Source organism: Gossypium hirsutum, chromosome D12 (assembly GCF_007990345.1).
Source record: "Gossypium hirsutum isolate 1008001.06 chromosome D12, Gossypium_hirsutum_v2.1, whole genome shotgun sequence".
Classification (NCBI taxonomy): Eukaryota; Viridiplantae; Streptophyta; class Magnoliopsida; order Malvales; family Malvaceae; genus Gossypium; species Gossypium hirsutum.
Genome location: NC_053448.1, coordinates 41,006,975 through 41,027,330, shown reverse-complemented (window position 1 = coordinate 41,027,330; position 20,356 = coordinate 41,006,975). Strand labels below are relative to the sequence as shown.

General features: G+C 31.3%; 3 protein-coding genes across 5 annotated transcripts; 1 reads left to right on the top strand and 2 right to left on the bottom strand.

Moving 5' to 3' along the window:
• The first annotated feature begins 1,797 nt into the window (after positions 1-1,797).
• Positions 1,798-5,566, top strand: LOC107945862 (putative RING-H2 finger protein ATL21A). The gene is made up of 2 exons (XM_016880012.2): positions 1,798-2,524; positions 5,039-5,566. The coding sequence occupies exons 1-2, from the start codon at positions 1,831-1,833 to the stop codon at positions 5,488-5,490; spliced, it is 1,146 nt and encodes a 381-aa protein (XP_016735501.1). The 5' UTR covers positions 1,798-1,830; the 3' UTR covers positions 5,491-5,566.
• A 27-nt stretch (positions 5,567-5,593) lies between these two features.
• On the bottom strand, positions 5,594-8,118 carry LOC107945861 (replication stress response regulator SDE2). The gene is made up of 3 exons (XM_016880010.2): positions 7,284-8,118; positions 6,308-6,857; positions 5,594-5,908 (listed from the first exon to the last, which is right to left on the bottom strand). Exons 1-3 carry the CDS (start codon positions 7,934-7,936, stop codon positions 5,762-5,764), a joined length of 1,350 nt encoding a protein of 449 aa, XP_016735499.1. The 5' UTR covers positions 7,937-8,118; the 3' UTR covers positions 5,594-5,761.
• Positions 8,119-9,355: 1,237 nt separating this feature from the next.
• Positions 9,356-15,255, bottom strand: LOC107945860 (cyclic nucleotide-gated ion channel 1). 3 transcript variants are annotated; one of them, XM_016880009.2, is made up of 10 exons: positions 14,844-15,160; positions 14,526-14,608; positions 13,903-14,000; positions 13,421-13,869; positions 13,061-13,273; positions 12,672-12,964; positions 12,475-12,586; positions 11,429-11,665; positions 10,384-10,778; positions 9,356-9,793 (listed from the first exon to the last, which is right to left on the bottom strand). In XM_016880009.2, the coding sequence occupies exons 2-10, from the start codon at positions 14,552-14,554 to the stop codon at positions 9,493-9,495; spliced, it is 2,127 nt and encodes a 708-aa protein (XP_016735498.1). In that variant the 5' UTR covers positions 14,555-14,608; positions 14,844-15,160; the 3' UTR covers positions 9,356-9,492. The 3 variants fall into 3 exon arrangements, with proteins under 3 accessions (XP_016735498.1, XP_016735497.1, XP_040962655.1); XM_016880008.2 differs by having other exon boundaries at positions 13,421-14,000; positions 14,844-15,255; XM_041106721.1 differs by lacking the exons at positions 14,526-14,608; positions 14,844-15,160 and having other exon boundaries at positions 13,476-14,000.
• Positions 15,256-20,356: the final 5,101 nt, after the last annotated feature.

Sequence of the window (20,356 nt, the reverse complement as noted above, 5' to 3'; positions counted from 1 at the left end):
ATTCATGTATTAAAATGAATTTTAGGGTTAAAATTGGTTGACTTAGTTGAGTTGATTTTTTTTTAATTTTTTTTGTCTAAATGAGACATCAAAATTAGTTTCTTTTGATGGATTTGACTTAGAAGGGAAAGAACACAAATGTATTTTGGAGAAACTCTTCAATTTAATTGATTGGTATTTTGGATTTGGAGAGGGAGTTCGGACTATTATATGTATGTAGGTCAAAAAAATTATGAATTTTGAGTTAAATGAGTTAATTTCAATTTTTTTTAAAAATTTGAGTTTAATTTTTAAATTTGAATAACTCAAATAATTTAAATAAATTGAATATTAAATTATAATATTTTACATTTTAATTTCAAATCCCTAAATATTTTTACTTTCTCTCAAAACTTTTACTTTCTTTCCATTCCACCTTTCTTTACCCTAAATCCATTTTCCTTTCAAAATTTTATTTCTCCTACTTATTTTCATCCCCAATCCTCAAAACTTTTACTTCTCACTCTTTACTCTTAAATAAAAAATCATCCAAAAAAATTCTTGAACTTAGATAGTAATAATTTTATTTATATCTATTATTTATATTATTAAATTAAATTTCACATTTTATACTATTTATATTATTTAATTGTTTAATTATATTAAATATTTATAAATTTATGTTAAAATTGAATTATTGATGATGCCATAAAATATTCATGTTAAAATTTTATGTTGATATCAATTTTACATTTGATCTATAAGATACTTTTATTAAAAAAATCACATTGTTTATGTTTAATATGTTTTTTAATTTTAAAATACACAGTGACAAGAATCAGAAGATAACTGAAGCAACTGAGCAAGCAAAGAAGTTAACTCGTATATAAAAGATTAATAAATAAATTATGAGGGGATGAAAGTTAATAACAAATTTGATTACGGTGGGTGACAGTAATTACAAGGACCCAAAGTCATTTTTTTAAAAAATTAACTCGAACAAATATATTCGATTCGAATTCCATTTTACTTGACTCAATTCGAGAAAATTTCAAATCGAGTTAAGATGATAAAATATGATTCGTCAACTCGATTAACTCAAAATTTTTTTATTCAATTCAATCGAACACTCAGCCCTACTTAAATGTCAAAAGGTAAACATATAAAGTTCTATATGGAGTTACCTATTCTCTATATGAGGCCTTGCTATCCAAATGACATGCCCCACATATGCTTGTAAAAGTGCAATACATGGTCACAAAAAGGCATAAATGTTAAGTATGCTTCTAAAAATATACTAATGCATTTAACCCTAATCATTTGGTCATAATTAAAATTTCAAATTCTAAAGAGTATAGAGATTAAATCCACATCTTACTTATTATACAAAGATAAATAGCAAAATTTGACGTAATAAAATTATGATGTAATATAAAACATAAACATTTGGACCACATTTTTTTTATTACGATCAATGTACCATTCATATTCATTTTACGATCTATAAAGATTAACTTTTTTGTAATTCGTGATTACCCCTTTTAATAATTTCATCTCTAAATTCTTAACTTAAATTTTATTTGTGAGTGCAATCTTTTTGTCTTTGGTCCCAATGCAACATTTACATGTGTTGTTTCCATTAGTCTTATAGAATTCATACTAATTACGGATCATAAACAAGCAACATGATGATCCATGGGACCTCCTAAATATTTTAACCTAAAAAAAAATCCCTTTATTTAATTTGTAAGTAGTTGACTTTCTAATGTAATAAAACTATTTTAATATAAAGTCTTGCAATGAATTCCTCCCTTAAAATTTATCCACACTTATGAACATTCCTCATTAAACATGAATACCTTCATCATCTTCTTCACTTTCCTCTTCCCTCTCTTACATACATCAACAACAGCACAACCATGTCCCATCACCAGATGTGCCCAAAACCAAGTCCCCATACGCTTCCCTTTCTACCAACAAGCCACTAAACACCCCCAAAACTGCGGCTACCCCGGCTTTAACCTCAGCTGCAAAACCCAAAGCACAACTTACCTCAGCCTCCCATATTCCGGCGACTTCTATATACGCGATATCAACTATCTCGATCAACTAATAACACTTTACGACCCCAACAATTGCCTTCCCAATCGGCTTCTTACATTCAATATATCAGGAACTCCTTTTGTTATTCCTTTCCATGAAAACTATACGTTCCTTACTTGTCCTAGTGAAGTCATCAAGTCTCGGTTTGATATTATTGAATGTATGAGTAATTCGACGCATTCGGTGTTGGCTACTTCTTCGATGAGACTTGTGAGTTCGTTGGTGTCGTCGTATTCGTGCCGTGTTGTCGTGGCGGCATTGCCGGTTCCGGTTTCGTGGCCGGTTAAGGAGGACGAAGAGTTCACGGCTGAACTTGGTGGTGATATTCAATTGACTTGGTATGTACCTCAATGCGGGGATTGTGAAGCACAAGGTGGGATTTGTGGGTTTAAAAGCAATAATAGTGACGAAATTGATTGTTTTCGTCGTCTTCCTGAATCAAGTAAGTATCTTTATTTCGAGCTTTGATCTTTGACATTTTTGCATTTGGTCTAATTTTGTTTTTAGTCCCTCTGTTATGTTGGAATTTAGTTTTTAATCCTTCTACTATTTTTTAATACCAGGTAGAGTTTTTATTCCCTCCGTTATGTTCTTTTTTTTTTTTTAATAAAACGGTAGAAGGTAGGGTTCAAGTGAGGAGTTTAGGATTCAATGTTAATAAAAAAAGTTGAAGGAAAGTTGACTCTTTTTGAAAAAGTTTATGAAGTATTATTTTTTCGGAGTTGGTATACTTTCAATGTGTTAATATTATTGTCGGATCAAGTCAGGTTGTTCAAAGATCAAATTAGGATCGAAACATAAGAGGAGCTAAAGAAGGCCTTCGCCGCCTAAAAAATTTAGGCGCTTCAATTTTTTTTTTTAAATTTACTAAAACCATTAAAACTTTTGAAAATTCTCATTAATTTTTTTCAAAATTTTTAAAAATTTTAATTAAACCTCAAAAATGCCATGTCTTCCACGAGATTAAAACCAAGATCTAATTTCTAGAAAGACTTCATTAAAATGAAGTCATTTGTCATTACACGGTAAGCTCGGTTGGCATTTAATCCCTCTACTTTACTCTAACATAATTTAGTCATTTAATTTTAAGGATAAATATCAAAATTATACATGAACTATGGTTTAATGTGTAATTGTATACATAAACTTTGATTTTGTGTAATTTTATACATGAAATTTTGATTTGATCCGATTCTTATAGATTATTAACACAATTATTAATATAACATCATTTTATGTTTATATATTGCATACATAAATTCTATTTATCTAATATAAAAATAAATTGATGTATTTATATCTTTAAATGTGTATAATTAAATCAAAATTAAAGTTTTAAATATACATTTGAATCACAATTAGAGTTTCACATGTATAATTACACCAAATTAAAGCTCATGTATATAATTGCACATTAAATCAAAATTCATGTATAATTTTGGAAATTTCCCCTTATCTTTATAGTGTTATTAGCATTTCCAAATTGATAACATTGTTAGTTGTTGATATTTTTTAGTTAGCCTTAAGCATTCAATTGACATGTCAATTTACTTGAACACGGTTGATTATATTTTCACGCGAGCCTGACTCTGTGATTGAATAACAGTAATAAAACCTACATCACCACTTTAATAACAACTAGTAGTTCGACATGTAAATTTATCATTGGTTGAATATGGTTAGCTTCTAGTTATCACTTTAACAACATCTAAGAACCTTATTAGAGATTAAATCCAATATTTCGATATAGTAGGAGGACTAAATCTGAATTAGACATTTTTACATTTCCACTAACATCACATATCTTTTTTGATGATTAATTCAACATCCTTAGGCTAGAATTAATGTTTCAATCAACTCATTTAATAATAAAATTGAGAAAGGTGTGAGAATGAAGATATTTGGAATTACTTCAACCCATTATGGATTTTATTTTGGACTTCATTAAAATAAATTGATAAATGAGTGGCTTTTACGAAAGGAATAGATTTCTAGTGTTATTTGACTTTAGATTTTTTATTTTTGAAGTTTGACTTTAGTATTTTCATTTTTGAGGTTTGACTTTAGAGTTTTTATTTTTGGAGTTTATTTAACTTTACTATAAGATGATGTAATTGCATTATTTTATGTTATCGTTGTTAAGACTATAGAGATTGACCCATTTATTCTAATGTCAACTACAACGAAAGGCTTAATATATATATATAAGTATGACGTCATTTCTCTCATATAGTACGGCTAAAACAAGATAATGTGTTGTATATTAAATTAGTAATGCAATGAAAAGTCAGAAATTATGTACGAGTTGGATAGGTATGTTTTGAATAAAAAAATAATTAATTAATTCAATTAAGTTTTTAGTTTGATTTAGTATATTTATATGAATTTATGAGTCAATTGATCTAATGCTTTTATTCAAACCAATGCCTCGATCGATTCAGTTCGATTGAAATAATCATGTTGCATTTTGCTTTTGAAGTTTAGATGACAAAATTCGAATGGCTTATTTACTTACCCTGCCCCATCCCTCATAAAGTAGAGAGAATATGCTAATAGTAAAATAGTGAAAGATTTAACAAGATCTACTTTTACCCCGCTCCATTATCATCATAAATTAAAGAGTCGTAAAGGAAATCATTGATCTGCTATTACTTGAACCGAACCAAATTATCTAGTTGGAGCGGTCAAAAACTGACAGATGTACCAACCCAAATATAGGAGTTAAATTGATTTTTGAGCCAATTATTTGGAATCAATTACAAAACCGGAAAAAAAAATTCAATGATTGAACCAATTTTATAATTTTTATAAAATTTTTAGTTATTCAACCATTCAATCCAATTATTAAAAGATCCGCAATAATAAAGTTAGCCAAATGTTAATCTTGTATTTCCATCTTCCAATTAGCATTTGATCTAATACAATGTCAAATTTTCCTTTTGGTATCATATTTCAGGCCAAACAGGCAATGGTCTTAGAGTTTTCGGGATCATCTGCTTGTCAATTGCTGCACCGGCACTTGCGTGCGCAACCGGGATCGCCCTCTTCGCATGCTGCTTCAGCAGTCGCAATCATGCTGGGGAAAGCCCCATGCAACGGAACAACAGACCTGCGGCAGTGCTGCCGCAACCTGCGGTTGTCGTAACAGGGCTGGATGAATCCACAATCGAATCATACGAAAAGCTGGTGCTCGGTGAGAGCCGGAGAATACCCGGCCCCAACGACAGCACTTGCCCTATATGCTTATCTGAATACCTTAGCAAAGACACTATCAGGTGCATACCAGAATGCAAACACTGCTTCCATGCAGAATGTATCGATGAATGGCTACGAATGAACTCTACATGCCCTGTGTGCCGGAAATCTCCAACGGCAGAGGGTGCTACTCCACATACCAACCCTGTTTGATATATTACGAATGAACACTTCTTGTATTGTATGTATGCAATCACAGTAGGCATAATAGTTCTTATTCTTTTATGCATTCAAGAGTATCCCCGGCAAAATTCGATTTTATCGAAGCAATTTCCATACATAATGAGGTTTCAGCTCACAAGTACCATGTCATAAAAGTTAAACAGAACACGATATATATAAACACGCACACATTTCATATTTTGACAAAAAGAAACTCCTTAATACTACCATGAGGTTAAATGAAGCCTTACAACATTGGTTTTCATTTCTTTGCAAGCAACTTCTTTGGAAGCTTATCCAAAGAGATAGACTTTAGCAGGAAAAGCCGAGCAGCTCGTTCTTGCAAAGTACCGCCGCACTTTAGACCACGAGCCTGCAGTTCTGATTTCAACCTCTCCAACCCAAGAACCTATAATACAACAAAAAAAGTTAGCACCCAAATCACAATAAGCATTATAAAACGGGTGATTGAAGAGTACGCTAAATTACATTATATATAACTATGCCTATGACCCGATTTAAGCTTGGACTAAAGGAAAGCATTTGATAAACTTGCAACAAGCTAATACCCTACTCATTTAGTTACATGATCGAAGTCCGAAGAGTACGTTGAAAGCTTTTCTATTTTTATTTTTTAACTTCCGTCTAGTATGTATATAAACCGATGAGAGCAATAGTGCAAAGAAGGCCGCATTAGTTCACAAATCCTTTCTTTGCAATTCTTGCTCTCAAAAGTCTAAACACATTCCCTCAAACAACCTAAGCCTACATGGAAAGCAGGAACAGGAAAAGAACTTCGAGTGCATACCTCCATCTCTTGTGGCGAATTGAAGTCATCAAAGTTCAGCGGCTTTTCAGGTATGGCCACGTTAGTGTTTGAAACTACTGTTTCTCCATGAAATTCTGATTTCACATCAGAACAACCATCGACTCTATCTATCAGTTTGTTCCCAACTCCTTCATTTTCTTGAACTGGAACATCGGCACCCTGACTAACTATTTCCTTCTGATCTTCGGTTTTAGTTCCATTATTTTCCAGTATCTCGGGTTGAATTGCTTCAACTTCAACCTTATCATTTTCTACATTGAGCACATCTTCCCCACCGGATTTCGAGCTTTGCAGTGGAACAATGTCTTTCTCTTCCTCGGAACCACTCTCACTCGATACTCCACCTGAGAATTCCCCATCACGTCTTCTCCTAGAAACCAAACCGGAACTCCCCTCGGTTCCCTTACTAGAATCTGAATTATTCCCATTGTTCAAAACTACAGATTTTTCATCTTCCTCATCATCTTCACTCTCTTCATCATCACTGCTATTATCACTATCACTCTCATTTAATTTCCTCTTTCCCATCCTATTCAAAACAAGAAAAGCAAACAAAAAACTAATAAATATCCCAAATATTAAAAAGAAATCCATAACCTAATCTTACAAACAAATTAAATGATGGTTAAATTCTGCTATTAGTACTTTGCGAAAGTTGTGAATTTAGTCCCTATACTTTAATTTGATCAATTTTAGTTCTACTTTTCAAATTTTGAAATTTTAGTACCAAACCAAATAGTAGCAGTTAAATTCGTTTGGTTAAACTCAATTACTAGTCTTGTACTATGCGTAGATTTGATCCATATTCTCTATATTTTCAAAACAAATGACAATAAGTAATCCATTAACTCAAATTTTGAAAATATCAATAATCGTTGGTGCTGACATTTTAAAATCTAAAAAGTACAGGGACTAATAGCAGAATTTAATCTTAAATGATCTTGATAAGACTTACCAAATCTTTAACCTTTTAGGGTCAGCTCCGCCAGGAACCGCCTTCCTCTTTCCCAGGCACGCGGCCTTAACGGATTCTTCAACCACCGCCACACACCTTGCTGATTGCTCCCTGTACTTCGCCACATACTTCTCGGCTTCTCCATCTCCAACCCCTTTTTTCCCATTTTTCGCCTTTTTCTTAATAAAATCCTCCGCCATCTTCTCCAATTTCCTCTCTTCCTCCTCCGCCTTCCACTCCTCCAGCCTCTTCTCCGCATTCACGTGCCTCAGCCTCCTTCCGCTCATATCACGGCAAGCCTCGAAATTGCTCGTCTTTTTCTGCCCGGCCTTTGTGGCTGCGCCACGTAGCAGCGATCCGAAACCTCCTTTGCCACCGGGAAGGCTGAAAGAGAGGTTGAGGGTGGCATTGGGGTGAAAAATTACAGAATCGTCCTTGAGCTGATGGCCGCGGATCAGGCGCTGGAAATTGATTGGGATTTTCGTGATTTCCTGAATTTGACGCTTGACGGAACCGACTTGGACTTGTGGGGAGGAGAATTGAAGCGATAACGTTTGGCCATTTACAAGTTTAACGAATAGCTGTAATTGCCTCGGATTAACGTTGTTGTTGTTGTTGCTAATGTCGTCTTTGCTGATTCGATGATCTTCCATAACTGTTGATTTTGATCTGAAATTGGATATTTTCTGGGTTTCGTCTGAACGGAATTTGGGATCGGGGCAAATTTGAGGAAATTAGGGTTAGGGTTCTGATTTTAAGTACCCCCAATTTTTAAATAATCAATATTTTTTCTTATTTTGAGAAGTGGGGTGGCGGTGAATTGCCATTTGTGAGTCCCGCTTTATGTAGCTAGGTCTAATTATGTTTATAAATTAAAATTTAGGTTAAATTTTGCTATTAGTCCCTGTACTTTACAAAGTTGTGGATTTAATCTTTATTTTTTTTGTCATTGTTAGTCTCTGTACATTTTTAATTTTAAAATTTCAGTCCTCATCAAAGGAAAACTATTGAATTCATTAAGTTAATTCTGCTATTTTCAAATTTTGATTCAACAAACAAATTATGTGCCAATATTAATGGTGACTCATTATTTCGATGAATCATTTCTTCGGACAGAAGAAAATTATGTAAACACTTACTCGAAATCTCACTTATTAGTTTTCATTGTGGAAGACACAATTTTTTCTGAAGAATTCGCCATGATATATCTGATCCTTGCATAATATCATGAAAAATGGATACAAAATTTTTTACTGTTACTTAGTATCGACAATATGTGTAATATCTTATCAGCTTATTATTTTAACATATTACTCACTAAATTTTTAGTTAATAGATTAATAACTATCATTTGTGTTAAGACTAAAATTTCAAATTCAAAAAGTACAAGAACTTAGAATGATCCAGTTGAAAAGTATGGATTAAATCTACAACTGTACACATAGTACAAGACTAGTAATTAAAATTAACTAAACGGATTTAACAGCTACTGTTTGAGTCAGGACTAAAATTTTAAAATTCGAAAAATACAAATACTAAAATTTACCAATCCAAATTTACAAAATATAGGGACTAATAGCAGAATTTAACCTTAGTTCTTTCAAGCGAGTTGCAATATAAATGATATAGCTCAAAGAAGTTGTACATTTTTAAGCTCATAATTAGGGGTGTTCATAGTTCGATTAAAATCAAATTAATCGACTGAATTGATCTAAGTTGATTAATCAGTTGGTGGCCGAATTTAGTTCAATTGGAGGTCGATTAATAATTTTTTGAAAAATCGGTTATCAGTTAATTCGGTTTGAAATTGGATAATTAACTGAAATAAATAATATATTTTTGAACTATTAAAAAAAAAGATAATGAACATTAGCAATGTATTTTTTATATGTTTTATATTTATTTTAACCAAAAGACAAAAACATATAAAATTTGGTTAACCGACCAAATTAATAAAAATATTTCAGTTCGGTTAATGTATTTAAAAAAAATTCGATTCAATTAACAGTTAAAAATTTTTACATTTCGGATAATTCAATTAATAACTAAACTGACTATTTAAACACCCTTACTTATAATTGATCCCATAAATTGATTTGCATTTAAAAAAAAACTATATATGCATCTGTTTATAAACAGGTTTTCCCCAAAATTTACACTAATCGAATAGAGAAACGCAAAGCTCCTTAATTAGCTATTTTCCCATTTATTATTCAGCCGTAAAATCAGGCTCGGCTGGCTTTTGAGGAAGCAACGGCGACAATCTTTGAGGCAATCTAGGGCTGCTTTGCGAACCATGCCTCCGCAACGTTCGTAACGCATTGACGGCAAATTTTGAAGCGTAAAGCGTGGCGCCGAGGCTTGGTGAGGTTTCGTTCCCGTTTGCCAGAGCTGCAAGCGGCTCTCCCTCGGCTTCACGTAGTGACTTTACCTGCTTCCTCCTGCAGTGTCGGCGCCAAGCTGCTTGTATAAACGACGCGGCCCATGTCTGCCATCTCACCGAGTAGAACCTGCATCAACAAAATCACTGCGTGTAAGCATTCCATTTGATAAAGAGAACTTATCAATTTTCATAAAAATAAAAAATATTTTAAAAAACCCAATGCAACTTATCGGTTCATACTATTCTTTAGACCAATTTTTGGCTGGTTTTTGGTCCAATTAAATCGGTTAAGTTTAAACATTATAAAAAAAAACCCGAGCTTCAAACAATCCAAACTCATAATGATTGGATCTTGAAACTATTTGAACTCAAAACAACCCAAAACAAGTTTCTTGAAAACTTACCTAAAACAATTTGAACAAAAAATTTTATATGAGAAAACCTAAACCTAAAACAAGCAAGACACAAAATAATTCAAATTCAAAATGACTCAAAATCGAGATAGTTTTAACTCGAAATTGATCTAAATTTGAAATAAACTCAATCTAAAACAACTTAATCCAGAACGACTTAAACTTAAAATTAACCAGAATCCATGAAAACTCATGCTTGAAACTTAATCCGACCTAAACCCGAAATTAACCCTAACCAATACCAAATTCAAATAGCAAATTAGTAGAAAAAAGCATTGGAATTTAAAAAGGAAATATTAATTACTTGAAAGTATGCATGAATTGCTTGCTGCTAAGACGTCGAAACTGAGAAGCCACGAATTTCAAATCATCCGCCATTAAAGCAAAAGCTTCAACTTCTTTCAAGGCCTGCACTGTTCTCGTCGAGATCGGTAGGTTCGACGATGATTGGGGATCCAATGCCCATGTGAGAAGATCGTCGCCGCAAAAGTCACCGGCTTTGAGATGAGCAGAGTTGAAGAAACCGGTTCTTCCGCCGTTTGTGGTCGTACTTGTCAGATCCCCTCGGATAATAAACAGCATCTCCTCCACCGGATCACCTTCTCGGAGAATATAGCTCTTGTCGGTGTAAAGCACTGGTTTGAGACGATCACACATTGCATCTAATAGTTGTTCATCCATTTTGTCGAACATTGGCACCTAAAAGAAAAAGATTAGTTCAATGTTAAAGCTTTAATCGCATGTTCATATGAATAAAGTAAGCATTCCATTTTTTCCTACTCCTTTCAACAATGTTCTCTTCAAGACTTGAACTCCTTCTCTTGAAAATCTAATGGGACTTACCACTAAACTCAAACAATTATTGATCCAGAGCCCTTAAATTTATTAAAATTATAAGTTAAGTCTATTGTTTTAGTTGTAAATTTTAGTAATTGATCGAATTAACCAAAATCTCGAATAGTCCAATAAGGTTGACATAATCATAATAATTTATTCAAATGGATCAATTAAGTCGATTATAACCCAATTTTGCTAGCTGGTTGGTTTTGTTTGGCTTACATGTAGAATAAGCACGTTTTTCCGTTTAGGTATTTAAAGTTTTTCTTTAATCAAAATTGGTAACTAAACTATTAATTCATCTCATTTTGTTCCGAAACACAATATCAACCATTAAAAATATCACATTTTTACTAAACATCATACATTATTTAGTAAAATGAGACGAAATTAAAATTTTAATTACCATTTTGACAAAAAAAAAACTTTTAAGTACTTAAGTGAGAAAATTGTTATAATTGAGGGGCTAATTTTACAATTAAGGTTTTTTTTTTTATAAGAAAAGGACTCACTCTTTTGAGAAGATCCAAGCAAAGATGTCTCTTTATATCTCTTCTGAGATCCCTAGGAAGGTTAGCAATGAGGGCTTCTTCTTCAACACCTCTGGTTTCTTGCCATTTGTACTGTTCATATCGCCTTATACGTTCCCTAAGGTTCTCCGGTAGCATCCGGTGTGACATCCATTGCTCTGCATCTTGCCTTTTCACCCTCATTTCCTCCACTCTCACCCCTGTTGATTCTAGATATTTCTGGGAAAATAACAACAAAGAAAATGTAAATGTTGAGCAAACTATGAAAGAATTTTAGATTCATATAATTTTTAGTCCCTGAAGTTGTCAGCAGCTAGGACCACTTTAGTACATGTTTTTTTTTTGTCACTTTGGTATATGAACTTTACAATTAAGTACATTTTGATCTTTGAACTAGAAAACTAAAAAAATGTAATTACGTAATACTCCGAGATAGTACCATGTCATTGTTTGAAAATTTTCAGACAATGACATCGCGCTTTTATATTTTACAAGGGATTAAAAATGAGCTTAGTTGTTAAATTTAATTATCAAAATAGAAAAAAAGTACAAGTATTCAGGGGCAAAGCCAGAATTTTTGTTGAAGGAGCCGAAATTAAATTAAAAAATTTTATGAGAGCCAAAATAGAAAATTTTTCATTGCAAGCTTAAATTATTAAATCACAATTTAATCATTTTAGGAGGTTAAAAAATGTAAGTTTATCATAATTTAACTTATAACTTTCCAAATTTTAGATGGACTAAAAACACAAAATTTCCATTTTAGGGTAAAGACCCCTGCTTACCCCTTTTAGTGAAGCTTTTGTAGGCAAAGTTTTTAGAACTAGACCAGTAGTTGAACTCCATAGGCCATTTATTTGCCAGTTCGATTAGATAAATTATTAAAAGTTCGATTAAATCATCCAGTTCAATCGATTTTTAACCAAGTCAATCGGTTTAGTGCCTTTTTCTATCTGTCCGATCCTGTTAAAACAACTACTAAAATAGAGGTAATTGTGAAGTTGATAACATTGAAATTGCAGAAATACCTGCATGTTCCCAATGAGCAGTGAAAACAGAATCAAGCCACCAATGGCAATGGCAATGGCAAACAATATCTCCCACACATAGGTACTTGTTTTGAGATTTTGGCCTAAAGAACTAAAACCAAAAAAGAAAAGGAAATCAACCAACTGTTCTATGAAAAAAAATCAATGTAAAGAGTTTATTTATTGCTTTTACAAACCTTAGATTACGCAAAGCCCACCAAAAGCAGTACAAGAACTTCATAGGAAAATCCATGGTTTCCACCACACCGGACTCGAGTGCATCGAAAAATATCCCGAAGTTGAAGTGTTTCGGATCTTTCAAGTCGTCGGGATTGATTAACGAGCAGGTAGTATTCAGCATATTCACTAATGTCTCGTTTCTTGTTATGCCTTTATGACAGTACAACGCGGCTACGTCACCATTTACAGCATTACGCCAACACCGGTCCTGTCGTTCGATCGAAAACAAGTACCAAAAGGCTCCAACTGCCTGTTATGTTCATGTTGGAGACATCAATGACTTGGTTGTAATGGTTAATGTTTTTGCTTAAATGGTTTGAAAGAATATATACGAAATCAAACCTACATGACTAGCTAACATGTATAGGAAGAGATTCAAAGCAGCACCGGTCCATGCCGATTTGGTTAATATGCCGGAAGTGGTTGTAACTTCTTTGAAAAGAGGAACGATTCGAAGGATTCTCGGCACGTATTGGATGAAAATAAAGGTTTTCAATAAATCTTTCGTGATCTCCGAAACGGAGCCTCTCAATGATGATTTTATGATTATGACCACCATCTAATCGAAAAAAAGTAAACAAGTGATGTTAAAAAGACCGATTTGTCTTTTTTACTCAAAAAATAAGTTAGTAACACGAACAAAATATAATCAGATTCTTAATAAAGTGACCTCCATAGGACTGCAATAATTGTTGTAAGTCAGTACCTGTGGAAGTGGTAAGATAGCAAGAATATCGATGAAGAAGTTCTTGAACAAATACCGTTTCGCGATAGCCCAAGGATCTTCAATCAACTCGCCTCTACCGAATACACGCGACGAAGGGGCAATGAATGCGGTACGGAATTGAAACACGATATGAATGACGTAAAAAGCGTCGATTAAAGTACGAAGGACACTAGCAACGATCCCGAGTTTGTTGTCCAAGTCGAGGCATTTCAAATTTCCCTTAACCACAGGGATGTAAAAGAACAAAGGATCAATAGCTAGAGCAATGGCACATGAAAGAAGGAACATTTTGTTCCAGTTTTGAAGAAACTCTCCTTGTGGATTAAGAGTCCTCTTCTTTGAACTCACTGCCTTGTCTTTCTTCGGTTGCTTTGTACTCGAAAACCCGAAATTCACTGGTTTCTTTAAGCCTTTAACTCGTTCGGAACCATTCTCGAACAGTTCCCGGGCACGTTCGGAACCATTCTCGAACAGTTTCCGGGCACCCTCTATAACAGCACTGAATGATGGTCTAACTTTTGATGTAAATGATCCATCATCTGAACTCCAATCTTTGAACCTGATTAAATCCAATGAAAAAATGTCATCAAAAGCCCAATGTCGAAAACACCTGTAATAGTGTCCTATAAATTGGGAGTCAATTTGTATTTTGCACACTCTAATAAATTAATTGGTCTTTATATCTTAGAACAAAGAACAAACTGGTTAAAGACACTAAAAAGCCGGAAGTGGCCATGTCTCCCCAAAATGGCAAATTATTATTTTAGTCCCTTGAAGTATTTAAAATCATAAATTAGTTTAATGGTAAAGATACACTTTAATTTTCCAAAAGATAATTTTTTTTTTCAATTTAATCCTTTTAAACTTCTAAAACAATAAAGATATACACAAAAAGAACTAATTTGTTGTTTAATTTAAGATACGAATATTATTGTAGTTGTACTATATACTTATGGTACTTAAATAATTCTAAAGTTGAACTGATCAGTGAAATAAAAACAACACAAATACGAGTCGGTTCATAAACACACTTTCAACCCTCACCGGTGACTTTAGAAAAACAGCAACTGTAATAAAGCCTAACCTTACAAATTTGTCTCGCCGGAAAGTCATGATCTGAGATAGTTTCAAATGCCAAAAAACTTCAACTTTGAGAATTATCTAACCCTGATAAGACAAACCAAAAACTTGATATGATTAAAGAAAAAAAAACCAAACTTCGCATGAAAACACTACTTTCCTACAAATTGAATAAGGGTTGGTTTATGTAGGGAAAAAAAAGGACATAAAAAACTACTCATGAATTAATGAAAGAAAGAGAAACCTTTAAAGGGGAGTTGAGGTGTTGCTTTCTCATAATAAAAAAAACTAAAAAAGAAAGAAAGAAAGAAGAAGACTTTACCTTAGCAAAGTCAAGAACTTGAATTGTCGATGAAAACTGTGTTTTTTTTTTTGAAAGAAATTTTCAGAGCAACCAAACATGAAAACAGAGGAAGAAGAAACAGATGTTTTAAGCCTTAAAGATTCTTACAAGACATTTAAAAATGAAAACGTTGTCTAAAAAAAACCAATGGAAAACGGCAGAGAAGTTTCGTTAAAGGGCAGCCCTTTTGGAAAAAGAAAAAAGAAAGAAAGTTCGGGGTGAGAGTCGATAATGGCAGTTATTGTCTGCGGTTTTTTTATTTGCTTTTTCAAAAAGGAAGGACATACCAAAAATGAAGATGGAAAAAAATATATGTATATATAATATATATAGATAATATATTATTGAAGGAGAGGAGACCTAAAAGGAAGACGAAGTCCACAGGGAGAAGAGTCAACCCAAAGGCCTAAAGCTTCCCTTCTTTGGTTTTGGAGGGAAAAATTACATTTTGGGGCCATGATAAGTAAAAACTAGGAAATAAGGTACTTATTTGGATAAACATGTTCTATGGATGAGAAAAACTCGATTTAATTTAAATTCTAAGTTAATCGAATCAAGTTATTCAAATTATCTGAGTAACTTGAATAAGTTTTTCAAGTTCGAATTGAGATGAATTTTATAATTTCGAAAAACAGATTGGTGTAAATACTCTTTTGGTCCCTGTCAAGTTTAAAAGTGAGAAAACTGATCTCTCTCTCAATAAAAATTACAAAAAAAAAATCCAAATTTTTTATTTTTTAAAAAAATTATAAAATTTTTCAAAAAAATTCTAAAAATTATACAAAAAAGTTAAAAAAATTATAAAATTTCTAGAATAATAATTTTTGAGACCTAAATAAGTTAATTAATAATTTTAGTTTATCATACTAAGGTATTATTATTATTATTATTATTTTATTTTGAAAAAGTTTTCAAATATATATGATTTCAAAATTATGTGCTCTAACAAGAAATTAGTTATACACAATATTTTAATTTGACATGTTTAATTTTTTAATTTAACTCAAACAATTTCACTCGGTTCGACTCGACTCAAATTTCATTTCACTCGAATCGATTCGAAAAAATTTCAAATCAAGTTAGAATGATAAAATATGACTCGTCAACTTGATTATCTCGAAATTTTCACTCGATTCAATCGAACGCTCACCCCTACTTTTATAGTTGGGTGATTTGGTTGGCTCGGCTCAGTTTGGGTGGTTTATTTGGCTCAATTCAGTTCGAGTTGAGTTTAGATAAAAGAGAGAGAGAGAGTAAATTACACCCAAAGCCATTAAATTTTAATAAGTTTACGTTTTGGTCATTAAAATTCAAAAGGTTACAAAATGATTATTGAACTATTTGAAAGTTTTCATTTAAGTCACTAGGCTATTAAAATCACTGCTATATGGTCTTCTCTGTTCGCATCGCCTACACCAGTCGAAATCTCTTCTTCCCCTTCTCTTCTACAATTCAGTTTTTTTCATGAAACAATTTCCCCATTCTCCATCACTAACTGTTAGATTGACTTACCATCTAAGATATGCTCTTCAACTTGTCGATGGGTATTGACCTATAGTACTGATCATTAAATCGTCACTTAGAGCTTGCTAGTCGGACTTAAAAAAAAAACTTAACAACCCAATAACTTAAATAAAAACTTTCAAATAACTCAATGACTTAAATGATTCAGTGACTAATTTGTAATTTTTTAAAGTTGTATGACTAAAATAAAATTTATTAATAATTTAATTAACTTTATTTTATTTTATTTTAAAATTTGATTAGTTTTGTTGTGTTTCTTCCAGCTAAGTTGGTGTTACTTAGGACAAATTATACTAGTTTAGGTAGTTTTAGGAAATACTAATATAAATTTAAATAGATTATGAAACACCTACTATGAAAAAAAATTATATGTAAATATATATTTAATTTTAAAGTGAAGCAGCACGTAATTATAGTAAACTCTTTTTTTTTATAAAATAATAAATATTATTGTAATGATATTTTTATCATTTCAAATAATGTAATATATAAAAAAATACGATTAATGGAATTCAAAATTAAAACATCGTAATTTCCAATGTCATTACCATTTCAATTAAAATTTCATTCAATCTTTAAATTAATTTCTTATAATTATATTTGTTACATAAAAATTTTCCACCCACATCGTTAATGTGTCATAATCAAGTATAGATTTGAATAGATAACATTGAAATCGGTCATCAAACCCGCTCAAGGTTAAGCTTGGGATTAATTTTTATTTGAAATAACATATTAAATCTTACGTGACAAATATATATACATAAAGAAAAGTATGATATATATATATATGATAAATTTTTAATACATTTTGAACAATTAAAAATTATGGTTATAAATATTTATTAAAAATAAGTAAAATTATTATAAAATATATAGATATTATATATTTAAAGTTTTCTAAAAGATAATTACCAAAGAGAAAATGATTCATTACCAAATATGGATACATATATAGCCTCTTTTTTTTTTTAGTCCAATTGCAGGTTTTTTAAATGAAAAAAAAAATTGAGCCGACAAGAGTATAATCAATTTGGTCAAAAAAAGAGTACAAACAATTTAATATCAATTATGGAAAAAAAAGTTGAAAAAAATATAATATTTATGGCCTAATATGAGTAATATACCTTTTTTTTAATTGTTTTCTATATGTAAAAGTACTATGGAAGTCTTTATAGTAGGAGTTAGATTGCATTTTGTCCCCTTTACTTAAAACATGGACAAATAGATCTCTATATATTAGTTTAAAGAGCAAATTATTTTTCTATTAAAATTGTACTGTTAAAAAATTGGCATGGCTAGATGAATAAATGGACAATGATACATAGTGTGTCATATGTACGCCATGCTAAGGTACATGGACTAGTTTTAAATAATAGAAATGGATGGAATTTTTAACAGAATGACCAATTTGCTCTTTCATTTAATATATAGGGACTAATTTAACTATTTTTTGAATAAATAAAATAAAATGTAATCTAACTTCTAATATAGGGACTTCTATGGTAACTTTTTTAATTTTTTTTTATTGTATAATTTATCAAATAACGTTTTTTTATTAAACGATTTGAGTCGTTGACTAATCAAAATGAGGAATTTGGGTTGTCTTATTAGGTGGAAATTTATATTTTGAAAAAAAAATTATAAGAGAAAGGGAATATATATGATTGTATATAATATAAAGTTGAGATTAAAAAAGGATTTGGTAAATTTGACTAATCAAAATGAGACATTGGATTGTCTTATTAGGATATATTCAATTTTTTTAATTGTGAATTTATTTTAGGTAAATAGGAGGTGGTGATTGGTGGTGGTTCACATTATAAGCATGTAAAGAGTTCGGAAATATTAAGAGAGAGAGAGAGAATAGCTAATGAAGTATGAGGAAGAAAGTGAGGTTGTTTGTCCCGTGCACGAGTAGCTATATAAGTCAACCTGCATAAAGTGTAACAAAATAAGGCAAATTTTGGTTCAAAAGTATTGTGGAGGACCTTGTATAGGAGTCAAGTTACATTTTGTTCTCTCTACTAAAAAATGAACAAATGAGTCACTGTATGTTAGATGAAAGAGTAAATTGATCTTTGTTGTTAAAAGTTTCATCCATTTCTACTGTTAAAAGCTAACATGACTAGCAAAATAACCAAATAGTTACATGTGGCTTGCCACATGTACTTCATGTTGATGTATAGGGATAGTTTTTAATAGTATAAATGGATGAAATTTGTAATAAAATTACCAGTTTGCTCTTTGATCTAACGTACAAAGACTAATTTTCCTATTTTTTAATACATGAAGAAAAATGTAATTCGATTCCTAATACAAAAACCTTTATGAAACTCTTAACAACGAAATCTACATTACATAAGAGTGGCAAAGTATATCAATAATGTAAAATTAGGCATGACTCCTTAGCGATATAGAGTTGGTTTGGCAAGGTAGTTTTGATTGACAAGTTGGTGAAGTATGCCCCAGGTGAAGTATAATACAATTATATTTGATCTTATCTTATATATTTCCTATACTATTCTTTTAAGTGCCTGGTTGAGCGAGTATCACTTATCAACCTAGTCCCAACTTAGTTAAAAGATTAAAAAAACCATTTATTTTACAAAGTAACAAATACTACTATGAAGGCATTTTACCTTTTTATGTTTTATATAAAATCTAAAAAAAATATACACACGATGAAATTTGAATCTAAAACATTGTGATTTTCAATATTTAAACTTTAACATTTTAATTAAAGTCTCGTTTGTTTTTTTATATAAAATTTTTATAGATATATTTGTTACTCACAAGTGTGCCATAATATAATTTTAGTTATTTTTCTTCCATTGTATTTATATTTGACTAAAATGTACAAATGGCGACTACATATTGTGAGATTTGGAGACCCACACATATCCTTGCACATGATGAGTCTTAAACCTGTATATTCTAGACCCTATTCCTTCGTCTTTGTTAACATTGCCAAAACCTCATTTAATTCAAATCAAATTTTCAATATAGAATCGGGGCAAAAGATATATGTTTAAATTTTCTGATGACACCAATTTCAAATTTTATACTTAAAAAACATTTATCTTTTATAAAAAAAAAGAGATAAAATACAACCAAGGTCATTATGTTATTAGTAAATTTACGTTTTGATCACTCAACTTCAAGAGGTTATAAAATTATCATTGAACTATTTGAAAGTATTCATTTAAGTCATTGGACTATTCGAAAGTTTTTATTTAAGTCATTGGACTATTCGAAAGTTTTTATTTAAGTCACTAGGCTATTAAGTTTTTTTTTGTTAAAAAAGTCCAACTAGCAAGCTCCAAGCAATGGTTTGACAATTGATATGGTAGATCAGTACCCATTAACGAGTAGATGAACATACTTTAGATCTAAGTCAACCTGACGGTCAATATCAAACATTGGAGAGAAAAGCTATTTGGATTTTAGTTTGAAGATTTGACATTCAAAGTTGTTTTACGAAAATAAAACTGAACAGTAGAAGAAAATGGGAAAGAGAGCTTTTGATTGGTGCAGGCGGTGCGAACAGAGAAAATCATACAACAACGATTTTATTAGCCTAGTAACTTAAATGAAAACTTTCGAATAATTCAATGACCCATTTGTTACTTTTTAAAGTTGAATGACCAAAATATAAACTTATTAATAATTTAATGACATTAATTACCCTAAAATTTATTTTTTACTAAAATTGGTTATCGAAAGGCAGAGACACAAGTTTAATTTATATTTTTTTGGGTTGTTTACGTTATTGTCTCTCTCACAATCACTGCATTAAGCTCCTCCTGTTATTATTTCGTATTATTTTTAAATTAAATAATTAAAATTTAAAGATTATAATATGCTCTAAGTTTCTGTATTTTTTATATTTTTAGAGTTTAGTCTTTATATTTTTACTTTTAAGAATTAGTCCCTCTATTTTTTAAGTTTAAAAATTCAGATCTAAT